The sequence below is a fragment of the Clytia hemisphaerica genome, unplaced genomic scaffold, assembly GCF_902728285.1.
Source record: "Clytia hemisphaerica strain Z4C2 unplaced genomic scaffold, Clytia hemisphaerica genome assembly, whole genome shotgun sequence".
Taxonomy (NCBI): Eukaryota; Metazoa; Cnidaria; class Hydrozoa; order Leptothecata; family Clytiidae; genus Clytia; species Clytia hemisphaerica.
The window spans coordinates 564,865-589,592 of record NW_027104353.1 but is presented as its reverse complement, the minus strand read 5'-3'; the positions used below and the strand labels follow the sequence as shown (position 1 = coordinate 589,592).

The 24,728-nt window shown below is 35.8% G+C and overlaps 1 protein-coding gene across 5 annotated transcripts in view; it reads left to right on the top strand.

Moving 5' to 3' along the window:
* LOC136818053 (uncharacterized) overlaps positions 1–24,617 on the top strand; it is a 32,077-nt gene extending 7,460 nt beyond the window's left edge. The window contains exons 2-30 of one of the 5 annotated variants that reach the window (XM_067074418.1): positions 4,424–4,690; positions 4,862–4,993; positions 5,273–5,320; positions 5,619–5,697; positions 6,096–6,123; positions 6,474–6,550; positions 6,979–7,215; positions 8,352–8,629; positions 8,896–9,060; positions 9,496–9,808; positions 10,961–11,151; positions 11,433–11,609; positions 11,725–11,757; positions 13,124–13,246; positions 14,336–14,481; positions 15,136–15,575; positions 16,175–16,288; positions 16,989–17,094; positions 17,353–17,426; positions 17,828–19,777; positions 20,105–20,296; positions 20,502–20,597; positions 21,082–21,129; positions 21,427–21,471; positions 21,834–21,941; positions 22,402–22,744; positions 23,067–23,156; positions 23,757–23,860; positions 24,227–24,617. In XM_067074418.1, the coding sequence (XP_066930519.1) occupies positions 4,464–4,690; positions 4,862–4,993; positions 5,273–5,320; positions 5,619–5,697; positions 6,096–6,123; positions 6,474–6,550; positions 6,979–7,215; positions 8,352–8,629; positions 8,896–9,060; positions 9,496–9,808; positions 10,961–11,151; positions 11,433–11,609; positions 11,725–11,757; positions 13,124–13,246; positions 14,336–14,481; positions 15,136–15,575; positions 16,175–16,288; positions 16,989–17,094; positions 17,353–17,426; positions 17,828–19,777; positions 20,105–20,296; positions 20,502–20,597; positions 21,082–21,129; positions 21,427–21,471; positions 21,834–21,941; positions 22,402–22,744; positions 23,067–23,156; positions 23,757–23,860; positions 24,227–24,601 (6,339 nt within the window). In that variant the 5' untranslated portion in view covers positions 4,424–4,463 and the 3' untranslated portion in view covers positions 24,602–24,617. Of the gene's footprint in view, positions 1–4,423; positions 4,691–4,861; positions 4,994–5,272; positions 5,321–5,618; positions 5,698–6,095; positions 6,124–6,473; positions 6,551–6,978; positions 7,216–8,351; positions 8,630–8,895; positions 9,061–9,495; positions 9,809–10,960; positions 11,152–11,432; positions 11,610–11,724; positions 11,758–13,123; positions 13,247–14,335; positions 14,605–15,135; positions 15,576–16,174; positions 16,289–16,988; positions 17,095–17,352; positions 17,427–17,827; positions 19,778–20,104; positions 20,297–20,501; positions 20,598–21,081; positions 21,130–21,426; positions 21,472–21,833; positions 21,942–22,401; positions 22,745–23,066; positions 23,157–23,756; positions 23,861–24,226 lie in introns of all 5 variants that reach the window. The other 4 variants (XM_067074416.1, XM_067074415.1, XM_067074419.1 and 1 more) reach the window with 4 other exon arrangements.
* The last annotated feature ends 111 nt before the right edge of the window (positions 24,618–24,728 follow it).

The window sequence follows — 24,728 nt, the reverse complement described above, 5'->3', positions numbered from 1 at the left end:
AAAAGTAAGATAAAATATAGTTCCCAAGCCCCCAGACCTTACTGCATAAAAGTTAGATACCCCCAGAGATCATAGGTACCCCCTGAAATTCAAAAAAAAATCCAGCCCCCAGCCTTTTTCAGGAAGATTTTGGTTGTAGCCCCCCCCTGCGGGCTGGGGGGGTTCATGCCATGATGATGCCGATTGGAGAATTAGAGAATGCCCGCGACCTAACCACATATCACCTGATGGGATTAACAAATAACAAGTGTGTAACTTGCCGCGCAAGTGACGTTAAACGCTCCATCGTTTTGCCACTAATTTGTTCTTCTTTGTTCCAGACATTTGGGTGTGTTCCCCACTACAGATTTATTCATTTTTCGATTTAAAAGTCTACTTGGTGCGAAAAAGAAATTGTGTATTTTTTAATACACCGTTTATTAACTCAAATTAAATGACTTTGGAGGTTCGGTGAAATGGTGGCTGAATTGCCGTCCCATGTTTTGTCAGATAAGTCCCAAGCAGTTGACGGTACAAAGTCCAATTATGCATTTCCGTAATTTTTGTATGAAGAGTTACTTACTTGGAATACTTGGAAATGCTTTCGATGGTCTTCCAACTAGGTGAACAATCCAATGTCCACTTGCCGATTATTGATTTGATGTTTGATTGAGTTGGATGCAGCATTTGTTGTTGCACCTAGAACAGAAGGTTCATCCGGAACAGAAACAAGGAACTTGTCTAGCTTCTTTTTAAATTCTAGCACAGGGCATCCACTTAAATTCCTCAATTCTTTAGGGAGGGAGTTGAACAAGATTGGCCCACGGGTTGATAAGAAATTATGTTGGATTGACGGGCAACTGATGTTCCTGTGATTCGGGCTTTCACAAAGCACAATCTTCCAAGTCTGGGTTGGAAAACAGGTCGTAACCCGTCTGACTGGTTGATATTAGGCACAAGGTTTTCAAGGATCTTCCACGTGTAAATGATCATGTATCTTTCACGTCTTCTTTCTAGCGAATAAAGCTTGAATGCCTTTAATCTTGACCAGTATGATTTTTCGGGTGAATGATTTTTCGAATGAAGCTCCACTGGACCATTTCAAGACTTTGTATATCACATTTTAGCCATGGGTTCCAGAGTTGAGAACAATATTCGAGTTTTGGAAGAACAAGAGATTTCCAGAGAGTGAGCATTGGTGTAGCTGCTCTTGTTCTGAAAGTTCTCAGGATCCAGGATGAGGTTTTACGAGCATTGATAACAACATTGTTGATGTGGTGTTTGAATTTACAATCATTGGACATCAGTACTCCAAGGTCTTTGACATATTCATATTCTTTGATTTCAATGTTGCTACTGCTTGTGTAGTGTGTTTCAGCTTTAACTTCAGTGTTTGGGCCATATCTCAGCAGCTCAAACTTGACAGCATTTTAAAAACTCCATGTTATTATCATCTGACCATACATAGACTGAATTTAGGTCTCCTTGAAGTTTTTGTGTATCCTCAACGATTTCTATGCCTTTGATGAGTCTTGTGTCATCTGCAAAGCTTCTTGTCGAAGAGTGTTGAACTTTTTCATCATGTCCCCCATTAAGATGAGGAAAATCAATGGTCCTAAAACACTCCCTTGTGGGACGCCTGATATGACAGGTGTTGGGTTAGATGGAGTCCCATCCCTTAAGTACGGTTTGATAGCGATTGGTTAAAAACGATTGTAACCATTTCAAGATTTTTCCACCAATACCAAGATTTTGAACTTTGGTAAGAGCGAGGTTTAAGTCCACTTTGTCAAATGCTTTGGAGAAATCAAGGTAGACAACATCTTCATTCTTGCCTTGCTCGAGTAGAGATAGAATCTCATCGTAGTGTGACAAAAGTTGACTGAGGCATGATCTGCCAGAGCGAAATCCATGTTGATTTGCATTGAATAAATCGTTCTCTTCAATAAAGTGTGTCATATGCTTTCGAAGAATCTTTTCAAAAATCTTTATTAGGTGTCAGGTGAGAGCGACTGGGCAATATCTTTCGGGTTGAGTTCGATTTCCTCCTTTGTGGATAGGTACAATAAGAGATTTCTTTAGAGTTTCAGGGGTCTTTCCAGTATCGAGGCATATTCTCCAAAGTATGAGAAGAGGTCTTGATAGTGATTTTTTGCAGTGTTTTAGAAAAATTGAAGGGAAGCCATCTGGTCCAGCAGCAGAAGTATTATCAAGTTCATCTATCATATCTTCAAAGTCCTTTCTTGTTAGTGGGATATCTCCCATCTGCACTGATTGGACAGTTGTTGAAGGGGGAGGATGTTTGGGTGTGCTGAAGACTGAGCTGTATTGTTTGGAGAGAATATCTGCCATCTTTTTTGGATCACTGATAAGGTTTTCTCCATCAGCATCAATTAGCGGTCCAATTTTGTTTTTGACTTTTGCAAATTGTTTTGCATATGAGTAGAAATATTTTGGGTTTTTCTTGATTGCTTTTATTGCTCTATCTTCCTCAAATTGAGATGAATGTTTATAAGCTTTTTGAAGTCTTTACTTCAATTGAAATTAGCTCTTTTGTCTTGAAGGCGAAGTGGTATGAATTAAGAGCTTGTTTATCCTGCGTCTTCTTCGTGTCAAGTTAGTTCTAAGTCTTTGAGAAGGGTCCTATCTTTTTTGCTTTACTCTTCTTGGTGGAACATGATTTTGTGCAATTTGAAAGGTGATTGTGTAGAAGCTTTCTAACATGTCATTTGGAGTTTTCTTTCTGAACTCCATATCCCAGTCATAATTTTCTAAACTGGCATCGAGATCTGACCAGCGAACAGCGTCACTAAAGAAGTTCAAAGAGTCGAAGAGTGAAAGATTGGGTTGACCGTGGGATGGCTCGGTAGTAGCATTTGGTTGATATAAGGTAGCCATTTCAATTAACGAGTGATGAGAAATGCTATTTAGAGTCGTAAGAATATTCTGGGAGAGAATCAAACTGTCATTATTGGTAAGTACAAGATCCAAGGTGTTCCCATCCTTATGGGTTGGTTTGGTAATGTATTGGTTCATATGTAGATCTTGAAGGAATTGATCCAGAAACTCTATCATTTTAGGTTCTTCAGGATACGATGCTTGTTTTGGGATACACAAGGGCCATGCTATGTGGGGTAAATTGAAATCTCCACCAATAATTAGGTCTATAACTATACTGCCTGATTGCAAACAACTCTCAATGGGGCTCGTTTTATTGCATCCAATCAGATTCTCTAGTATTTTTCTCTCCCAATCAAAATGACATTATGTCGCTCAAACGCGTTCCAAACAAAGAGAGAAAGTTTGTCCCTTTTAATTGCTCTTGGATAACAATTTTTTTTTTGCCTTGGGACTACGAAAAGTCTTTGACAAAGACAAGCATGTTTTTACCGAGAGACAGTATAGCCCAAACTCTCTTCATTTAAAATTTATGGAAAACCCATATTTGGACTTATATTGCATGCAAGAGCACCTAAAGCGAAAGTCCCGCCAAAGCAGGACAAAACTAGTTTTTTGTTTCTATTTCTATTTGGTTGAGTTGCAGAAGCCTTTGAGGCCCATTTTTGCAACACTACAGACACTTTCAATTAGCGCCCCGTCAACATCTTATTAAGTTGAAGTTGGTTTGATATTCTACGTTTCACGTTTGATATTCGTTTGATATCCGTTTGATATTCGTTTCATATTCTCAAATTTGCTTTTTGAAGTTTTTGTGATCTTTTGGAATAGCACACCGTTATGCAAACGTCATAATTATTACTTTTAACACTTGACCGAAAATCAATCCCACAATCCTTTTCGTCTTAATTAAAAAGTCGTGAAAGTCATTACTTTTTCATTGTAGTTGAGTGTAATTTGCATGCAGGAGTAGTTAACGCGAAGGGTGATGGGATTGAATTTCGGTCAAACAGAAAAATCAATGTCTCTTTTTAGATTCACTGCGGTATGCTATTGTATTGGAAACTATTGGAAGCCAATAGAGTTTATTCTCAAGGGTGTCTGTGCCAAATTTCAGCGCTCTCTGTTGCAGTGTGCTCCCTCTAAAAGTTTGTAACCGTCAAACCTCGTTTTGGCCGAAATGACAAGTTGGGCACCCGTGGGGGAGAGCAGTTATCTTTGGAATTGGAAACTATTGGAAGCCAATAATTATAGCCTTCTTTTTGGCACCTGTGTGGCCTCTCATAGTACCTCTTTTATTTGTTTCAAACCATGATCCTAAGAAGTAGGCTTTTTCTCATCTTCAATTTTCTAATGAAAGCAGGAATTTGATGCAAGAGTTAGATTTTCAACAAACCAGACCGGATCAATCAAAATAATCAAACTTCATCAAACGATTAAAGTTTGATTAAAGTTAAAACTAAAAATTATCTAGTTAATAAAAATGATATACAGTATAGTAATACTATAACCTGTTAACAAATTCTTTCATCATAATTTTCTCTAGCTGTGATCTTACCAGATCTTACAAATAATGCACCAAGCTCATGGCAACACCGTCCACAACAAATATTGTACAGCTACAGGCTTTACAACTTTATCACATAATCAAAGAATTTGGATCCACAGAATACATCAATCAATTGAATGATCTTCTCAGTGATAGGATCAACTATGCAACTGTTTCTGATGTTCAAGATATTGGGAAACATATTAAACTAACGGAAGTATTTGAGGCTCTTTGGGTAGCTGAAAACAAAGAATGGAAAAAATTGTAAGTCATCTTTGTCTTTCTCACAGTCATTCTCAACTTAATTTTTTCTTTTCTTTTTAGAATATTTCATGTAGCTGTCATCTTTAAAAATTGTCTTTTTAAAAAGAAATAGAAAATTTGATTAAACCAGATTAAATATTTCTTATTTATTCTTCTATGTCTATTCTTCAGTCTCTCAAATTGGAATACACCTGTTACTGGGGCAAGAGGATCTATTTCTTCACTGACATCACACAATTCATCATTGCTCCAATCAATGAACCATGCTACACCAAATGCATGGATTGGTGAACGTCTTATGTGGTAAGAATGTATTCCTTCAAATATCAAATTTTTTCTAGTACCTAAAAATTTTAATTTGCATAAGAAGAAACTCGACAAAAAAAAAATCCTTCCCAAAGATCCCTAGAAAGTGTAAGTTTCGAAATGTTTTTATAAAATATTTCCATAAACCCAAATTTTGAATAATTTAAATTTGGGAAATTGAATATTATTGACTGGAGACACTTTCACTTGATTCTACTGTACTGTATTGCATTGCTTGACTCCTCCTTTGGATAATTTTTATTTCGTACTTTTTAGGCACAGTAATCATCGGTTAAATCTACATACATTCTTCAAAGGGTTTGAGTAAGTATTTACTCAATTCTTTTCATTTATAAACAGTCCATTTTTCTGCATACAATTACCTTCCCATTACTCAATTGTTTGTAAAAGTTTTGATGAAACGTTTAGTGATTTTAACCATATCTTTATTCTACGTTTTGCTTCAAATCGTCTCGCAAAAAACTTTCAGTTGTATTGCCTAATTTTATTTTCCAAAATTGAATATCAAAATAAGAACTTCAGTGTTCAAGGTGTTCTTAGGCATTTAATGATAATTGGTTAATGCTTAATAATTCAGTACGCATCAACTCTTCTATTAAAGCCCGAAATCATGCGCTTTGAATGTTAGAAAAATAGAGGATTCACAGTCAAGAAATTCCAAAGGCTTTTCACATCTTTCAGTAAGTAGCATCTCTCTCATTCAACTTATTGAAAGTAATTTTTGAGGAAAGGTTGATTTGATGGATGATATGACGAAAAAAATTGGCTAAAAGTATTTCGATTTTGTAAATTCAGATAATAAAAATGAAAACTGCAATAATTTTTACTTCCCATCAAAATTACTTCCAATAAGGTTTCATCATTATTTTTTGCTAATGTTCATTTCCTTCTCTCTTCCATACGAAATTCACCACAATCAATAGATTTATAAGTAAGGTAAGTTCTGTCTGGACTGGTACTGTATTATACATATTTTTGATTTAATTTCAATTGTTTAGAAAGCACTGAAATAGACGTTTTTAATAGATGTTTACAGAGATTTTATGAAATTTTAACTCATTTTCTATTAATTTTTCAGGCTGGTAGAAGCCGCAGAGGGTCAACAGGTAAGAAATGATTTCTTTGGATTCAGTAGAGGTGTACTTCTACCTGATGTCACCATTCCATAACTTTTGAATATTTTTTTGAATGCACAGTTTTGTAACCCATATATTTTGACTTTTTTCGACAGTTGTAAATTTTGTGATGACATCATTGCTTTTTGAATGATGTTATCATTTTTTTTTTCTGAGAATTTGTGTCATGATGGAGAACATCTGTACCCAATTTCATGGCCATAGCTCTTCTAGCTTAAAAAATAATTGAGGGTGGTAGATTCTACCCCCCCCCCTCTGGGGATGCAGGAATCAAAAAAGCTTGGGGTTAATAGGGTTAAAACTCAATATTTTTATTTCAGAATCATTGAGGATGCCAAACAAAATGAAAAACAAACACACAGAAAATACAAGAAGATTGAAATCTTTATCACAAATGGTATGACACCTGTAATATAAAATGACAATTTACAACATTTCAAACTGAATCATTTCTATTTCACAAAAAGTTATCAGTTTATTGTAAGGCTTACTAGTACTACTAACACCTCCACAGTTTGTCTGTTAACAAACTATCATGATATGCAAGACTGGTTATCCTCATATCCAAGAATTGAGAGATTCTCCTAAGAATAAGTCTATTGTATATATGTGGGTGAGGTGTGGACATGGTTAGGCCTTCAATGTTGACAACCAGCAATATGTTAGAATTGCTTTGTCTTAGTGCCCTGATAAGAACTTTCTGGGACTGGGTGAAATTCATATAGCTTTTCTCATTAGAAACGACTATAACCAATCTTCCCATTGGGCCTGTAAAGTATTGATTTCCAAGATTTGATTTTGAAATATGGTTAAAATAATTTTCAGGAGAAGGAGTTATATGAATGTTCATTAAAGTGTGCATCCTACACAAAACTATCACGTCCAAGAGTACCATCACCAGCGAATAGTACCAGTAGCTTCTTGTCTAGTGATATTGACCTTGAAGATGTTGTGGTGATTGATCCAAGAATGTTGGAATCGAAATTAGAGAAAGTTTTTAATATCACTCATGACTACCATCGTTCACTGAGAAACAATCTTCCAAGGATGTCAGAAGAGCAGGTTATTATCACTGACTTTTATATACCCTGCACCAAGTTTCTCCATCCCGGCCAAAATCTTTGATCAGTGTTTTTTTGAAATTGGTACCCTAATGGCGGCACTACTCAATAGCGGTGAAAATACAGAGCTCTAGATCTACTTTCCCTCGAAAGACTTTTGATAATATAGCGCCGTTAGACGTTAATTTTCAACACTACAATGGCTTCTTTACGGGTACCAATTCAAAAAAATTTCGATCAAAGACGGCGGATATAGCTTGCTCCAGGGGATTAAAGGCGGGGTCATCGCTATTTTGATGACGTCATAAGAATTGAAATTTCAATGACTTTTGATAGAATCACCAAAATAATTTCAAATTTCGACCAAAGATGCATTTTATTAATGTTTTCAGAATTATAAAAAAATTTACTGAAATTTGATGACGTCATCACTTTTCGGCCGAAAAACTGAAACCCTGAAAAAATGCTGACGTCATTGAGATTCAAAACATTTTTACAAATATTTTAAAAGTTTGCATTGAAATCCATCTATGGTGAAAATTTGAAATTATTTTGGTGATTCTATCAAATTTTATGACGTCATCAAAATAGCGAAAAATTGAGGATTTTTTCGAATCACGCAAAATTTCTAAATAAAAAAACATCTGCCTAGATTGAATCTTATTCTACTTAGTTATACGCTTCGTTTGAGCCCAAAATGAGCTTCTGAAAATGATTTGTAACGTTGCAAGCATTTTGACCTCCACGAACCTGCCTTATTCCCCTGGAGTGGTCCAGGGATATATATAAAGGTCAGTGGTTATTATAATACACATGTCAACCCTAACGCCCTAAAAGATCGGCTTCAAATTTACCGAGGTTGAATGACGTCAAAATGTAAATTGGTCAATGCAACGTCTTCAGAAATGAAACGTCATTCAGCCTTGGTAAATTTACACCATATCCCTTTTTTACAGCTTTTGGCACAAAATTTATTAGGTGTTTGTTCTTATCTTCAGAGAAAAGGAGCTGGAATGCTGATTCCTTTGCAGAAAACTTCTACCTTTTTGACCTAGAGAATACCTAGGGATTAAGTTTATTTTGAGTTTGTTCTCTAAAAGTAAACGACAATTTATGTAAGATTATTACTCTTTTTAGGCTTTAGCAATTGATTTGAGGAATTTACATCGAAGGATCACTACCAATAATTTGACAGGTCAAACAAGTTTCCGGAGAGAAGAAATCAACTTACCAACATACAATGGAACGCATTGTTTCATGACTCCTCAAGCTTTTGAAGAATGGAAAGCAAAGCAACTGGATAGAGTCAATGGCTTGATCGATGAGTGGGCGAACGATACAAAGAAGCAAGCCATGAATGATTCAAATTTCAATTTCATTTCTGGTTACAGACGACTGCTACAAAAATTCTTTGTGTAAGCTCTTTTACTCTATCTTATGTTAATGTTACATTTTAGTGTAGAAAGTTTCAACAAATTTTCATTGATAAGAATTCTAGCACAAAAATATTCGTTTCAACATCTTTGTTTTATGCTAGGGAAGATATTGGTCCCACACCTAAAATATAAGGATTAATTTTTCTGGCCTAACCTTTTTTAAATCCTTTAAATTTTCCTACCATTGATCTAAAGGTAATTCTTTTAAATTATTTAAGTTGGACTGATTTTCATTCCTTTTTTAGTTACGACCTCAGAGAAAAGAACGACACCACATCAGATGCTCTACCAGGGCAGGTTCTTCATGCAATCCTTACATCAGATTCCAAACTCATTTTGAAAGAATTCACTCTGAGATATGGTATTCCTGATTCTTTTCATCGAGTATGTCTACTGGAACTCTTGGTACTGTAAGTTAATTGTCTTTTATTGTACTAAGAAATTTGAATTCGAATAAATAAAGTATCAAATGTAAAATCATAATATCTCAATTTTCTCCCTAGAATTAAAAGTTGAACTTAAGGTAACCACATTTCTGTGGTCTCTGTTATTGAAATTGAAACTAGTAAATCTTTAATTCGCCAACAATTAGGATACAGTCGTTTTAATGAAATTTGCAAAAATTAACCTCCCCCACCCACTCCATCACCAATTAATCGGCTGGATTCTTGTAGGATTTAAAAATTACACTAATATAACTTTGTATTTTCAAATCATGGGTGTACAGTGGTTTCTATCAAGAAATGCCTGTGTATGATCGAAACAAATAGTTTAAAAGAAACTTTTGAATGGTTAACATTCAGGTTTTAGATTTAACACAAGTTTCATTTTCATTTTCCTTTTAGCCGTTTCCAATACAATGATTGGTACCTCGGATTTTTCAAAGCAAACTTAAAAGAAATGATTGTCTTTTTGAGGAGTGAAAAAGATTACTTGGTCCACGAAGAAATGACCATGGTCCGGGAATCATTGAAAATGTTGAACACTCATATCGGATATTGTTTCAAAAAGTTATTTTCAATCTACCGGAGGGATCTTTTTTTGGATGGTTTTGATGCTATTGTATCCATCTTAAAGAAACTGGTCAAAATGAATGCGGGATTCGATTTGCATTTAATTGACCAGCCTCTTGAGGATTTGATGGAGAATTACTTTAAGGTACGATTTCAGCTCGTTCACAACATTTTTTTAATGTCCATGTAACGTTGTTTGTCGGTTACAATGGAAGTCATAATATTTGAGAAAAAAGGGAAATTCCTACGAAATCTTATAACCACAAACGATTTGGAAGCGCTCTAAATTAGGTTGGAAGAGTAGAGTTTTAACCCTGAGTTTTTGCGCTAGAATTGAGGCTAAGGAATTTAGGATCTCAAGATCCAAAAGTTCAAGAATGGTCCAATAGGCCTCAGAATATAGCTTGGAAGTCTATAAACCCCTCCCGAATTGAAATACTCAAATAAATTTATCAATTAGCCCAAAAGCGACTTTCTCGTCCGAACTTTGAATTGCTAAAAACGAGCAATTGACCAAAATTCTCACTATATTTTGACTGAGTTTGTACGTAGCTGGACTTTAGCTGGTGGCTGGACGTAAGATGGGTTTTTCTTTTGATATTTATGCCAACTGGGGAAAATTCCTCTCGTACCAAGATTGGGAACATATTTAAGCTTCAAAGGAAATCCTCGAGGAATTGAATAAAGGGGGGAGGGTTGATTTTTGTAGAACTTTCTTTTTTATTGGCGTTGTCTTCATTTGGTGCACCTTATTTTGGACAGGTATGATATTGATTTAGACAAATTTTGACCACAACCTGCCACATCAGGAATTTTAAAAGTGAATCTATAATAGGATGTTGAAAGATGTCCAATTTTTTTAATGGGGGAAAGGGGGTCCTTATGCGATTAGTGATCGGGAAACAAGAAAAGAACAGGAATTTGAGTCGTCTGGCCCTGATGGAATATATTCTATAGTATCGTATCTATGAAGTGCTATTTACACAATTGTGGCGGTGGCGCAGTGCACCTTAAATCAGAGGGCGTATACCAAAGGCTCTATACAAAAGGCGACGCAGGGGCCCTAGGAAATCTAGACGTCACAATCGAGTGCTAACCGCCAAAAAGTATTTCAATCTTTCACGTGCTGGCCTTGTTGTTTGATAATTCAAATTCAACTAAAAATATTGATTACGGTCATTAGCTTAACATTTTTTAGAATATGGGTTTTGTTGTAATCTTTTGCTAGATTTTTTAAACTCAGCGTTTTTTGTTCCATCCAAATGTGTTAATGAATTTTGTTCGATTTCTTTGATAGACTGCAGCAGAGAATATTTACAAAGATCAAAAACAAAGAGTGGATCTTGATGAATCCACTTCAAGAAACGAACGGCGTGAAAACGAGGCTCAAATGACAGCATCCAAGTTCAGACTGATATTGCAAAACTGCAAACAAAATTTGACTTCTTTTCATGAATTATGCCGTCACTCAAAAATTCTATCTAAGAGGTATTATTAAAACTAGTTCACAATTATCATTTACGAAAAGTGTAATGTTCGTTTTATTCACTTTCCTTCAGTCATTACGTCAAAAGGGGACTGTTTTTGAGTTTAGTCATCAAATCTCTTACCACTTATAAGCAACAAAATCCTATGCAAACCCGAACCAATTCTTCATTTCACGTAGGTGATGTAGCACAATCAAGGTTAAATAATGAGAAGTATTTAAAAAATAAGAATTTTATAATGGTTCTAAATTATTCAAATTTGGACTTTTCCTTTCTCTATAGTAGCCATTGTTATATGAAAACTGTCGCAACTGCGTTTTACGATTGGTTGATGTTGGATTTGGCTGAATTATGTTATGAAACTCCTTCCGATGTGAATCATATCGATTCTGTGTTGGTTGGATTGAGTTTGAGGTTACAAAAACTGGATGAAGAATGGAAAGATTATATTGAACCTAAGTATTTGTTATTTTTTGGTTTATTGTATGCAGGAAAATGGACTAGTAACCCTTCGTACATCTTCCTTTCTCAAGTGCTGTGACCTTGAAATTATTCTTTCTTCTTTCTAAATAAGATTAACACAAGATGAAGAAGACCCAGGACAAAGGTAAGTTGGCATACCAATTATTTGATATACCGCATTTCAAGTTTTATTTTATGGTCTAGTGCTCTTTAGCTTGAGAGGGCGGTGACGCTAATTAGAGGGGTGCGCTCTTTTTAATTAGCATTTTCAACTTTCACGCTGTCAGCGCGCAATATTTTTTGTGACATCGCAAGCTCGTAATATAGCTAACCATATCAATCTTTTTATGAGTGAACTCATCTGAAAAGCTCATAAATCTTGATTTTTAGCTTCCGATCATCCTTCGTCATAAAAGGAATAAGGGTTAAATCAACGATGCAGAAAATATCAAACATGTGATACTTCAGAAAAGTATTAAATTGACCAAGTTTTGAGAATTTTTCAACCCCAACGCTGTCCAAAATCTAGTTTGATCCAATGCGATATTGATTAATTAAGCCAATTATAGTTTGGCTTTTTGAAACTCTTACTCTTAGTGAAAAAAGCCCCAGGGGGGAGGTTACAATCTACCACCCTCAATTATGGCTATGGCCATAAAAATTGGTACAGATGTTCTCCATCATTCTCAAAAAAAAATGTTCTAAACCATGACAAAAACTTCCAGGATGAAAAAAAAATTAATGCCGGTTTTTTATTTTCCATAAAGATCTTAAAGTCCATGCTGAAGATGAGTAAAATATTCAACATTTGATGACGTCAAATTTTAAATTTGTATTGTCAATACCTATCACGTGTCAAAATTTGAATGTGATTGGATAGATAATTCAGGAGTAATCAGCACTTTGAAATTTAAAGTCCATTGGATCGAGATTCCAAAATCTTCGTTTCCAAAGATGCACGAAGGGTTAAGATGTTCGTTAATTACCGTTGGTATGCTCTAAGGTCCCGATCGTAGGGGAGAAGGGGGGTTGAAATCTTTTCAAAATTTAATGAACGGGGGGGGGCAATTGCTGGTAGGTGGAATTTGTACCCCTAATACTGTCCAAAATAAAGTAGTTATATACTAAAACCAGGCTATTTAGAGAAATTCGGCTTATGATAACTGAAAATATTCTCAACAATAAATAAACGGGGTTCCTAATAAGAACGGGTGGGTCCGAAAAATTCAAATTGATAACCGGGGAACGTTGATTCGGAACCTTAGTACTTTTTGGAAGTTGAAGGCTAATTTTGATAAGATTTTCAAAGCCTAATAAGCGGGAGGGGGTTTGAATAAAAATGTCCTGGGTAGAAAATTTTCGGAAGATTAATTAGCGGGGGGTGGCTATTAGGTACCCGAGAGTAGCCCTAAACAAAACAAAATTGCCCTGATGTTAGGAACGCTGAAAGAGTATATCTAAGTGCTTTTTACCAAAAATAAATTTATTGGAAAATCTTTTATATATTTCAGGAAGCAGAAATGGAGAACCAATTTCAGCATTATTATCTCTTACGTCAATTCATCTATATTGGTGGATCATCTCGTCAAAGAAATCCCTGAATACATTTTAAAGGATAAAATGAAAATTTTAAGGTAAAAAAATCATCCAGCAGTATCAGACAATTTCAAAAGCTTTAATAGGCTATAATTTACCGGGGGTTGAATTTCGCCAGGCTCAAATTTCTCGGATTTCGCGCTATTTCCAATGGAAATTTGGAAAGGACCATCCGCGAAATATTTATAAACAAAACTCAAAAAATGTCAAATAAACTGCTTTTTAAACGTTTACTGGTATCAATGAAGGGGCCTGGAATTCCCGAGTTATATATTTTTCTGAGTTATTTTGCCGAGTTATTTTGCATGTGACGTCATTATTTCAGTTTTGTGACGTCATTATGACGTCATCACAAAATTGATAACTCGAGAGTTTTTTTTGAACTTTTTCTGGTTATTAAATATTTGATGTTTTTTAACTCGCTCTTTTTTGGTGTCTTTAACTTTATGAGTTGTTTGATAAATTTTAACTCGTTTTTTTTTCAAAAAAATAACTCCAAAAAAAAATAACTCGGAAAAAAATAACTCGGAAAAAAAATAACTCGGGAATTCCAGGCCCAATCAAAGAAGCGCTATTAATGCGTCTTTCAACAACCAACAGGCAGTAAAAGATGCAAAATCGTGAAAATATTGCCCCCCCAAATCTATCCCATTAAAGCATATGAAAATACTCCTGCATCATCTAAATACTCCTCTAACATCGAACATGATTCCTCGTTGATTCGAAATCCATAGAGATGATTTTTTTGGTTATATTATGTTTTTTTTTTACTTTAAGGTAACAAATGGATATCTTTTTCATTCTAACCCAGGACTTTGGAAAATACCTTTTCTAAACACTTCTATTAGCATTTTGTCGGTCGAAAATGAATCGTTGATAACCAGGACAATCACTCTCTGATAACGACCTTCTGTTCATCTAAAAATTTGAAAGTGTTTTAGCCATTATGGGAGCACAATCAGCCCTGTTTACCGATGATTCATATCCATAATGAAATTGATTGAATTTGGGCTAAATATAGGGGAAAAAGAATTGTCGGAGCACCTTCATGTACACGCTTTTTTTTAACGACACAACGATTTATTATCTTTACTTCTAACTTTGGACTCGACTTTTTCAACTATCAGGTTGAGGGAATACACGCCACCTGTTAAAACTCAAAGCATCCCAGTCAACCCATCCAACGGATTACAAGGACCATCATCAAACAACAAACAAAGGTTATCCTTTACACCAAGCAGTGCATTTGGGAATTATGCTGGTCGAAGGCAGAGTAAGCAGAATATTTTAAACAATCTGCGTCGTGGATCAAGAGCGAATATTCTCGGTGAAATCGGAGATCAAGACGAAGGATCGGGATCGGGGTCGGATAACTCATCTGACCTTTCTCAAAGTGGTTAGCACCAAAAACACGTACATTTTGCACGGCTTCGCATGTGCACCCGCACGCACTTTTTAAACTGTTTTGAACTAAATGCACATACACCACTCACTGTTCTGTTTTTAACATACTTTCAGGTGTCTGATAAAAAAGGCTCTGGTGCAAGTAAATTATACGGTCTTTTGGAATGTCCTCTGGATGAATCTTTCCTTTAAATATTGATCTATAGAGCCTTGAGCCTTGCCACCCTTTTGACAGGCGCCTGAGAGTATTACTAAATCTGCATGCAGATCCTCCTTGAGACAAAAAAGTTTTTTTCGGACGATTTGGTTCGCATGAAAATTAGAAAGCACTTTAAAGTGTTTTATTCAAGTTCATTTTTTACCACTCAACAGCACTCGATCTTTCAATACAAGCTTCTCACATGCTGAAATTGTTTTTTTTTTAAGTAATGCAATAGTTTTCAAAAGGGGAATTTTGAATTGTCACATCATTATCTGCATGTCTATCTTGCATATCATATGTGTCTTTCTACTTTTTATCAAGGCTCGTCATCACCAAACGACGGTATCAAATCATCTGTACCGCCCTCAGTCGCTGACATAGGGCGTAAATCACCTTTTCGAACATATGCACCACCCTCACCGGGGTCTTCTCCAATCCCCTCGAGGAACCACACGCCCTCGTCTCATCTCTCTTCGTCGTCAAAAGAAAACAACAACAAAGACTCGTACAAACGATACAAACAAGACGAGCTCTTTAAAAAGAATGCATCCAAAGAGCTTGATGAAACTGGCAGTATCTTGGTCACAAACGCGGTTGTAGATCTTACAATCGCAGTTTTCAGATTAATCAATCTAACCAAAGATATCTGTCAATATACTTACCCTTTGAAAGAGATATCAAGTGCATTGAGTGAGGCAGAAATTCAACAACAAAGCGATTTCGATAACCTACGTAGACGGAGCTGTGATCATATTTTTGATGTAAGATTCACCTTTCAACTCTTTGCGCCATCAGCTTTTAATGGCGTGATAAGGCGTTGAATAGAGAGTTACTGTTTCGATGATGTAATCCAAAATGAATAAACAAAAATGCTTCTAATAAACAAACTCCTTACAGTACCCTTGCATGTCAACACTGCGCCGTTCTTAAGGGATAACGTTTTTTTTCTTCAATTTAACGGGCGGTGAAAAAGGGGGCTAAGCTATAGTTTAGACGGCCCACTTTTTGCCCTCCCTATTCTAATTGTGAATTAAAGTGGGCATAAAGTTGGCTGTCTAAAGTCGATGCATTGCCCTCTTTTGACGTCAATGCAATGACTTCTTTCAATCTTTTCCAAGCAAAGATTTTAGCTGCTAACTCTTTTCCCAACTTCTGCCTACTCTAACAATTAGAATAGGCAGGGCAGAAAGTCGGCCGTCTAAACTAGAGCTAATAAGTAATAAGTAAAATAATTCGAGTTTTTTATCCTGACGACGAAACACGAAACGCGAGATATCAAAAGCCTGCGTTAGCAAGTGAACTGATGAAAAACCTTCTAATCTTTAAAGGTTTTTAATCAATTCATTTGTTAAATTTTTAGAATATCAATACGCTGTTTCAAAGTTATTCAACGATATTACTGGCTTTGGATCTTTGCGGGTCAGATATTTATCAAGATTATCTGGAACAGAAACAGAACAATGTACCATTGTCCGTAAGTCATTTCAAAAGTTTTATTACTTTAATTTTATGTGATGAAGCTAAATCAATTTCTATCAGAGTATTTTCTTTTTAGGGAGATAATATTCAATAATGCCCCAACTCAGCGGTTTGGATGAATGTGTGAATGGGCTCTATTGGTTGCGTGAATGCGTAAAATTGAAAAAAAATGCGTGAATGCGTGAATTTGGTCTATTTTTGCGTGAATAGGTGAATTTGTGCAAATTTCCCCGATTTTTTCCGACAATGTTTTTCTGAAAAAGTGGGTTTGCGTGAAACTCGAGGAAATTTTGAGTGAATCGAGGGTCCGCTGGGGGCCTCAATAATGGCCATTTTTCTTGGCTAACAGAATCTTAACAAAGTCCAAGCAAAAATCTGGCAAAGATCATTGGACATTTTAAATATTTTTAACGACCTTAAAAGTCGTTGCATTGTGCATCCTTATGTTCGGGGCTGCCTGGATTTGTTTATTTTGAAATATATTGAGAATTCCGGTTATTTTAACGTTTTTCAAGATTTAAAGTTCCGGCGAGAAAGTCGATTTTCGGCTATCTCTTTAATTTAATCGAATATTTCAATTTGGGAGAGGCTGGTAGACATCCAGGCTATATTCTGAGCCTTTTCCCTTTTTTCTCAAATATTATGACCTTGATTTCAGATCTGCGCCTCTCAATGTGTTTTCTTTTCTTTTACAGGATCCTTGCCATAAGATGATCCATAAATCAGAAAACATGAAAAAGCCATCAATCAAAGGATGTAGACATGCTCTAGGTTACAATCTGGAAAAACCTGGCTTAGAAGGTGAATATTCCACTTCAAATTATCTTGATTACATCAAATGATTGGTTTCGAAATTTCAAGTATATAATCTTATTCACAAGACTATATTTGTGTCAACTCTGATGATGATATTGTTGACATACAACCATCTGGTTGTTCCAATATCATCGACTTGCTTGTTCAAGTTCAAGGTAAAAAGTTTGGTATTCTTGTAAGAGTTCACCCGAATATAGAATGCCCGAAATTATCATATTATTTTCTCCTTCATTAATCTTTCAGTGAAGAAAGATTGCGTGTTCATCACGTTGCTGTTGGAGAAATCGTATGGATATTTTGAAGTTATTACTAAAGAGGTGAGAGTGTAAAGGTTTAATACATTATTTTATTTTAAAAAAACGAGCAACAAATTTTTCCATGACTTTTTACTTCAGATATCATACTCTTGTCTTTTTATTCTCAAATTGAGGTAGAATTCAAAAATCTCTGTCCTTCTGTTAGTCTAGCATGCTAGACGACTAATTGATAGAGTAGAAGCATTTTCTCTGCCCTCCCGAAACCTTGGGGTAGGATGAAATGTAAGCTTATTTATTGGTTTTACAATTTAGCCTAGTAAGAGTGATGTAAAAGACATCGAAGCCAAATAGGTTAACAAGTTCGACAATTATTAGACACTAAGATATTCGAGATGATTTTCCAATCATTCGAAGAACATCGTAACTTGACATTTTGATCATTTTTTCTTGTTCTTTGGTAGATGCTTTACCGGATTAACGATGTTTATTCACTGATTGAATTGCTGCCCTTCCTACAAGATAAAACCTTCCAAATGATGGACGTTGATCCTACTAAATACCTCAAACCTGGAAAAAACAAAAGACTTGATGGAAAAGTAAAAAGCGCCAGCTTCAATGAACAAGATGTCATCGTGAATCCAGAAATATTTATCAGTAAGGAGGGAGAAAATGGAAAACTCGATTCAAAAAAAAATGAATTCGATTTGGAAAGTCCATCTGAAGAAGGCCATAAATCAGATATTGTTTACGACGAAATCGAAAATGACACAACCACTGCAGAAAATGGCGAACCCAAAGCAGATATTGTCAACGGCGAAATAAAAAATGACACATCCAAAGCAGAAAATGGCGAACCCAAAGCCGATAATGTCAACGGCGAAATCGAAAATGGTACAACCACTGCAGAAAATGGCGAACCCAAAGCCGATAATGTCAACAGCGAAATCGAAAATGGCACAACCACTGCAGAAAATGGCGAATCCAAAGCAGATAATGTCAACGGTGAAGTCGAAAATGATACAACCAAAGCAGAAAATGGCGAAACCAAAGTAGATAATGTCAACGGCGAAATAAAAAATGACACAACCACTGCAGAAAATGGCGAATCCAAAGCAGATAATGTCAACGGCGAAATAAAAAATGACACAACCACTGCAGAAAATGGCGAATCCAAAGCAGATAACGTCAACGGTGAAGTCGAAAATGACACAACCACTGCAGAAAATGGCGAACCCAAAGCAGATATTGTCAACGGCGAAATAAAAAATGACACAACCAAAGCAGAAAATGGCGAACCCAAAGCCGATAATGTCAACGGCGAAATCGAAAATGGTACAACCACTGCAGAAAATGGCGAACCCAAAGCCGATAATGTCAACAGCGAAATCGAAAATGGCACAATCACTGCAGAAAATGGCGAATCCAAAGCAGATAATGTCAACGGTGAAGTCGAAAATGACACAACCAAAGCAGAAAATGGCGAACCCAAAGCCGATAATGTCAATGGCGAAATTGAAAATGACACAACCACTGCAGAAAATGGCGAACCCAAAGCAGATAATGTCAACGGTGAAATCGAAAATGACACAACCAAAGCAGAAAATGGCGAATCCAAAGCAGATATTGTCAACGGTGAAATTGAAAATGACACAACCAAAGCAGAAAATGGCGAATCCAAAGCAGATAACGTCAACGGTGAAATTGAAAATGACACAACCAAAGCAGAAAATGGCGAATCCAAAGCAGATATTGTCAACGGTGAAATTGAAAATGACACAACCAAAGCAGAAAATGGCGAATCCAAAGCAGATAATGTCAACAGCAAAATTGAAAATGACACAACCAAAGCAGAAAATGGCGAACCCAAAGCAGATAATGTCAACGGTGAAGTCGAAAATGACACAACCAAAGCAGAAAATGGCGAATCCAAAGCAGATAATGTCAACGGTGAAGTCGAAAATGACACAACCACTGCAGAAAATGGCGAATCCAAAGCAGATAATGTCAACGGTGAAGTCGAAAATGACACAACCAAAGCAGAAAATGGCGAATCCAAAGCAGATAATGTCAACAGCAAAATTGAAAATGACACAACCACTACAGAAAATGGCGAATCCAAAGCAGATAATGTCAACAGCGAAGTCGAAAATGGAACAGCCATTTCAGCAACTGGCGAACCCAAAGCAGATAATATCAACGGTGTAGTCGGAAGTAGCACAACCATTTCAGAAAATGGCGAACACAGGAGAGACAAAGATGCTAGCTTTGCAGAAAACAACGTTAAATCCGATCCAGGGAAAACTGATTGTGATGGTAAAGACTTATTAAACATTACTGCTCCTGCATTACAAAGATGCAAGGAACACATGGAATTTGTCTACAATTTACAAATCAAGATGCTAGCTGAAAGGGTAAGAATTCTTAATACATTCTTCAAATAAATAATAAAATGCGACTTCAATAAAATGAAAAACAAGTTTTTAAGATTTCATATTTTCCTGAAAATGTGTAATAGAATCGTCTTTCTTAATGGCTACTAATACTTTATGAAAAATACCCCAGGGTTTGGCTAAGGAATTGGAAAAGCGAGAACTCAGTTTGACTGATATTTTTAGTGCAAAATTCATCTCACGCAAAGATTACATATTGTGGTTATATTCTAAATTGGTTACCTCAACGATATGTATTTATGTTATAGTAACAATATGGGATAACTAATTGTCATGTAATTTATTCAGGCGATGTCTATATACACCAAACATTTCGACCGATTGATTTGCATGAAATTACACGAAACATCGAAAGAATTTGTTGCACAGATGTCACCTTGTTCAATGTTTATGACGAACCAACTGAAGGTCTTCAAGAGTTACTTATATCAAGATATCCTAGAGAAAGTTGTTCTGGAACTTTGGACATTGATTGTCGAGGTATACCTTTATGTTTTACAGCGGACTCTCCATAACTCGAACACGCACGGGAGCACAAATTTGTTCGAGTTAAGGAGCGAACAAATATTGAGAAATTCTGGTTTATATTCTGCTTTGTCAGGAAAGATATCATAAAATAAAAATATGTTTAATCTGCGCCAATCTTTTCCCTTTCCATAATTCCATCTCATGATTGTCTTTTTAGAAAGTGGAAAAGGAGTTGATGGTCTATTGCGAAGGAAATGAAGACCCCAAAACCAAATCCAAACATCTTGATGAATTGTTGAGAAAACAATTTCAGGTAGCAATTTTTTCACTACATCATTTTCTTCAAGCATTTACTAGAAGGTACTCTAAGGTCCCGAATAAACGTCTACCCCCGGTTATTGAATTTTAACCCTCCCCTCTTTCATTTGCCTCCCCCCCCCAGTATTCAGGAACTTAGAATACCATAGCAACGCTGGGGAGAACTCTGCAATATTGCATGCGGAAAACATTTAGTTTCAAAGTTTTGGTATGACTTTGGTTTATTATATGATATAGTTGAACCTCTCTGCGATTCAATATTGGTTTTAGTGTATTTTCGGCCTCCGCCCAAAATGTCGCAACGATTAGTTCACTTGCATATCTTGCCAGGGGAAATGTTTGCATCACTTAGCACAATTATATGGATTTTCAAAACCAAACACCTCCACGGCAGCAATAAGGTAAAATTGTTTTTAACAATACCGGGTGTTTCGTAGAAATTGGCCTAAAGTTGAAATTTTAACAATATCTTTTTTTAGATGGTGCAACAATATTTAACGGAAGAAGATCAAAATCATCAACAAAGTGTAAGTAAGAAGTTCATTCATTCCTCGCAAAGGCCAAGTTTTATCTTTGAAAGGATAAAGTTTCAATTGAAAGGCATTATTGTTGTTTGTTCCACTATAAAGTATTTCCCTCTGAGCACCAGGAAACCCTGATGTCTTTTCGACATCTAACGCGAAGGTTTCTTAATGTTTTATATTAAATAAAGGTGGCTCTACGAATCAAACGAGTTAATCAAATCTCTGGTAAAGATGAAAGGCAATTGTTTTTTATGATATCAGATGATTTCCAATAATTTGTCTCTTTTCTTTTCGGTATAGGTGGAGCGGAGAATGAAAAACGTAGGAAAATTGTGGATTGCTGCCGTGAGAATTTTTATCTAGTCAATGTAGGATTCTGTGTGTAGTGTATGGGTTGTCTGTATATAGACCCGAAAATTTAGAAATTTATCACCGTAGAGTCAGAGGCACGTTCAACGCTTCTTTATACGTGAGACTCTAGTTTACTACGTTTCTTGTGGGACATGAAGCTACCTAAGTTGAGAGTTACCCTTTATGAAAACACAGACAGGGCGGATTCGTGCTGCCTTAAAGGAACTGCTCTTGGATTTTACATTTTATTTACTGTACTACAGATACGTCACTACAAAAATCACCATAATGAAATTATAAAAAAAGAATAACTTATAAGGATAGGATTGTTTTGAATTGTATTATTCTCTTTTCAGAAGCCGATATTCGTTCTGTTAGACATACTTTGCTCTCAAATATCTACACCAGTTTTGCGTGAGCTGTTGAAAAAATACTTATCCAACCTTAATCATAGGGGACGCAACGTAAGTAAGGGAAAATCACCGACGGTACTACTCTTCCCGACTGACGGGGTTAGCCCGGAAAATGGACACATTTTTTGAAATTTGTACTAAAAATTACTAAAAAAGTGACCCTGAACTGGACTAAAATCCCAAATTTTGCTTAAGTTTTCCTCAATCTTTACAATATCAGTCCCTACCAAGTACTTAGAAAAGTACTCTGTTAAGCAGCACATCTTTTTGTCTAAGTGCACACCCAATAAAAATAATTTGACAAATTTTGAATATCAGTCACTTTTAAGCCAAATCATAATCAACTGATTTTGAAATTATTGAAATCATCTTTCTTTTTGAAAGACTACTACTAAAGTCCTTTCAAAAATTTCATGGTTTGGATTACCCATTCAGGAATCTTTATAGGACAAAAATCTAAGCAATGTTATGGGTAAATCTAAGGATAATTATAGAAATCTTTATGTTTAAGGATTCTTGCAACTCCACCACAACACCGCCAAGCTTCGAAGAGTGTTTTTATCAAATACGGAAAGAAATTACTGGTGCAAGTGATCAAAAGACATTCAAAGGTTACGAATTCCTCGAATTCCTTTCACCAGGTTGGCTGCAAAATAAAATTGAAGCCAAGCAAAACGATGCAGAGCTTTTACAGTATTATAACCAATTGAATGAAGACAGGAATCGAAACAAAAAACAACGAAAAGAGCAGTCGAAGGCTGTTGGGAGAAAACTTCTTCGTGATTTCACCGATTGCAATAAGATGGCACAAAGCTTGAAACTGAAGTCAGAGGACGAACGAGCATTGATTATCTGTGAGTTTTCTTTTTTTTTGTTGGCACATATTTCTTTTCGACATTTTCTTTTTTGTTAGATACGAAACCAATCACTCTCAGACTGAAATGATTTACACGTTTTTTATAAGAACATTCGGATGTTCTTAACATGTTCTTATTATTTTTAATTATTTTTTTATATTCTTAGTATTTTTGTCCATTTTCCTAAGAAATGTGTTGTTTTCGAGTTCTTAACTTGCTCTCAATATTTTGGCCATCGAAATGTTCTTATATAGTTTGTTCTTAAAAAAAGTGAACTAAAAGAGTCGTGATTTGATTTAATACTCACTCAATCTTTCAGTGAAATACTTTGCTTCGAAAGGGAAATACATTGAGAAAGCGAAGAATGCAAGTCAATCGAGCATACCATTTTCCAAGCACGTCGAAAAAGGTTTGTTTTGTAGACTGCCACACATCCCTGAAAGTTTTTTGTTAAGTGTACTCTGTACCAGAGTGTACCTCACTTACATCGCGTCGTAGTACACTCTGTGCGCATTTTCTGTTTGATAAAAAAATTCCCATACAGAGACCTCTGCGATGAAGTATGATTTATAAATAGCAAGCCTTCTCTCATCGTCTCCCCTCTTTCATCAACACTCCATCGCAGCGGTCGGTTTGAAAAATCTAAAATGAGAAAGACAATGACAACAGACCCTCTACGGCAATGAGTTTTGAATTTCGCCGTAGACACTTGGTCTGTGTACAGGCAATGTTAAGTGTCGCAAACTGAAAATATGAACTCATTCAGAAATTTCAGTACAATTACCTGCCAAATAATTGCTTTTAGTTGCTTATAAAAGCGGGCATGGTTTGCGAGGCCGATTTTCTTATAAAAGAACCATTTTGAGAGGCTTCTAGCCTAAACAATTTTTATTCGCGAATGAGTAGGGGTAGAACCTGTTATGATGTACCCAGAAGGTTTTAAGCCCTTGAAATTCTGTCTGAAAACTCTATTGATATTCTGTAAGATGTACGTGTTTTTTCCTTACAGATTTACTGATTGATGACAAACCAAATTCACCTTACACAACATCTCGATCAGAAGCTGATCCCGTTGCAAGTTTTATTTCGAGTGGATCAATTGAATCTCAGGAGGTATTTTGATAAAACTCCTTCTGGTTAAGTTCATCGTGATAAAATGCTGTGAAATATTCATTCTGATCTATATTAATCAAATTTATAAGATTCACACTTTTAAAGTTTTGGTGATTTGGCTCATTTCAGGGTGAGTTTATTTTTATAACCCCTAGAGAGGTTTCGAGGTGTGAAAACCCTCACCGATCCCAAAATGATACTGCACTAATTTTCAATAATGACGACGGAATAAGAATGCCTTCAAATTGATCTTTGACCATTTTGACCACTTTGACTACTCGCAGGTAGGCATTAGGTTTAGTTTACTGTCCAATCTAACACTTATTCTTAACTTAGTTCCGTTTATTCTTTACATTCTTTCAATAGCGTTCAATATCAGTTGGTTCAGACTACTGGTCCTCTAGCATCCTCGGAGAAACAATCGATTTAGGTGCATTGTACGAGTTTGGTGATCTCAGAGTAATCGGACGTGAAAAAATAATGGCTGAATTTTTCGCTGGAAAAATACACAATGCTAGACGTTGTAGCGGAGATAACAAAATTATGCGAAATGCATACCACGCCGTTATCGCTAAATTGAAACACTTCTTGAGGGAACGAAAGTATAATAATGGTAATGATGCTGATGAAGTGCGGAAAGTGGAAAATGTATTGAAAGACGAGAACGTACCGATTTCAAATGAGGGTTTACAGAAGTTGGTAACGTGTATTAATGACAACAATTGTATGGATGGGAGTTAGGTAATTCGTAAATAAAACAATATTTTTTTACACTTTTCTTATAAGAATAATTTTGCTGAGGCTCGGTTGCTCTTATTTTTTTGTCACTTTGAGCCTCAAATTGTGTTATCCTGTTCTTATTTTAGGC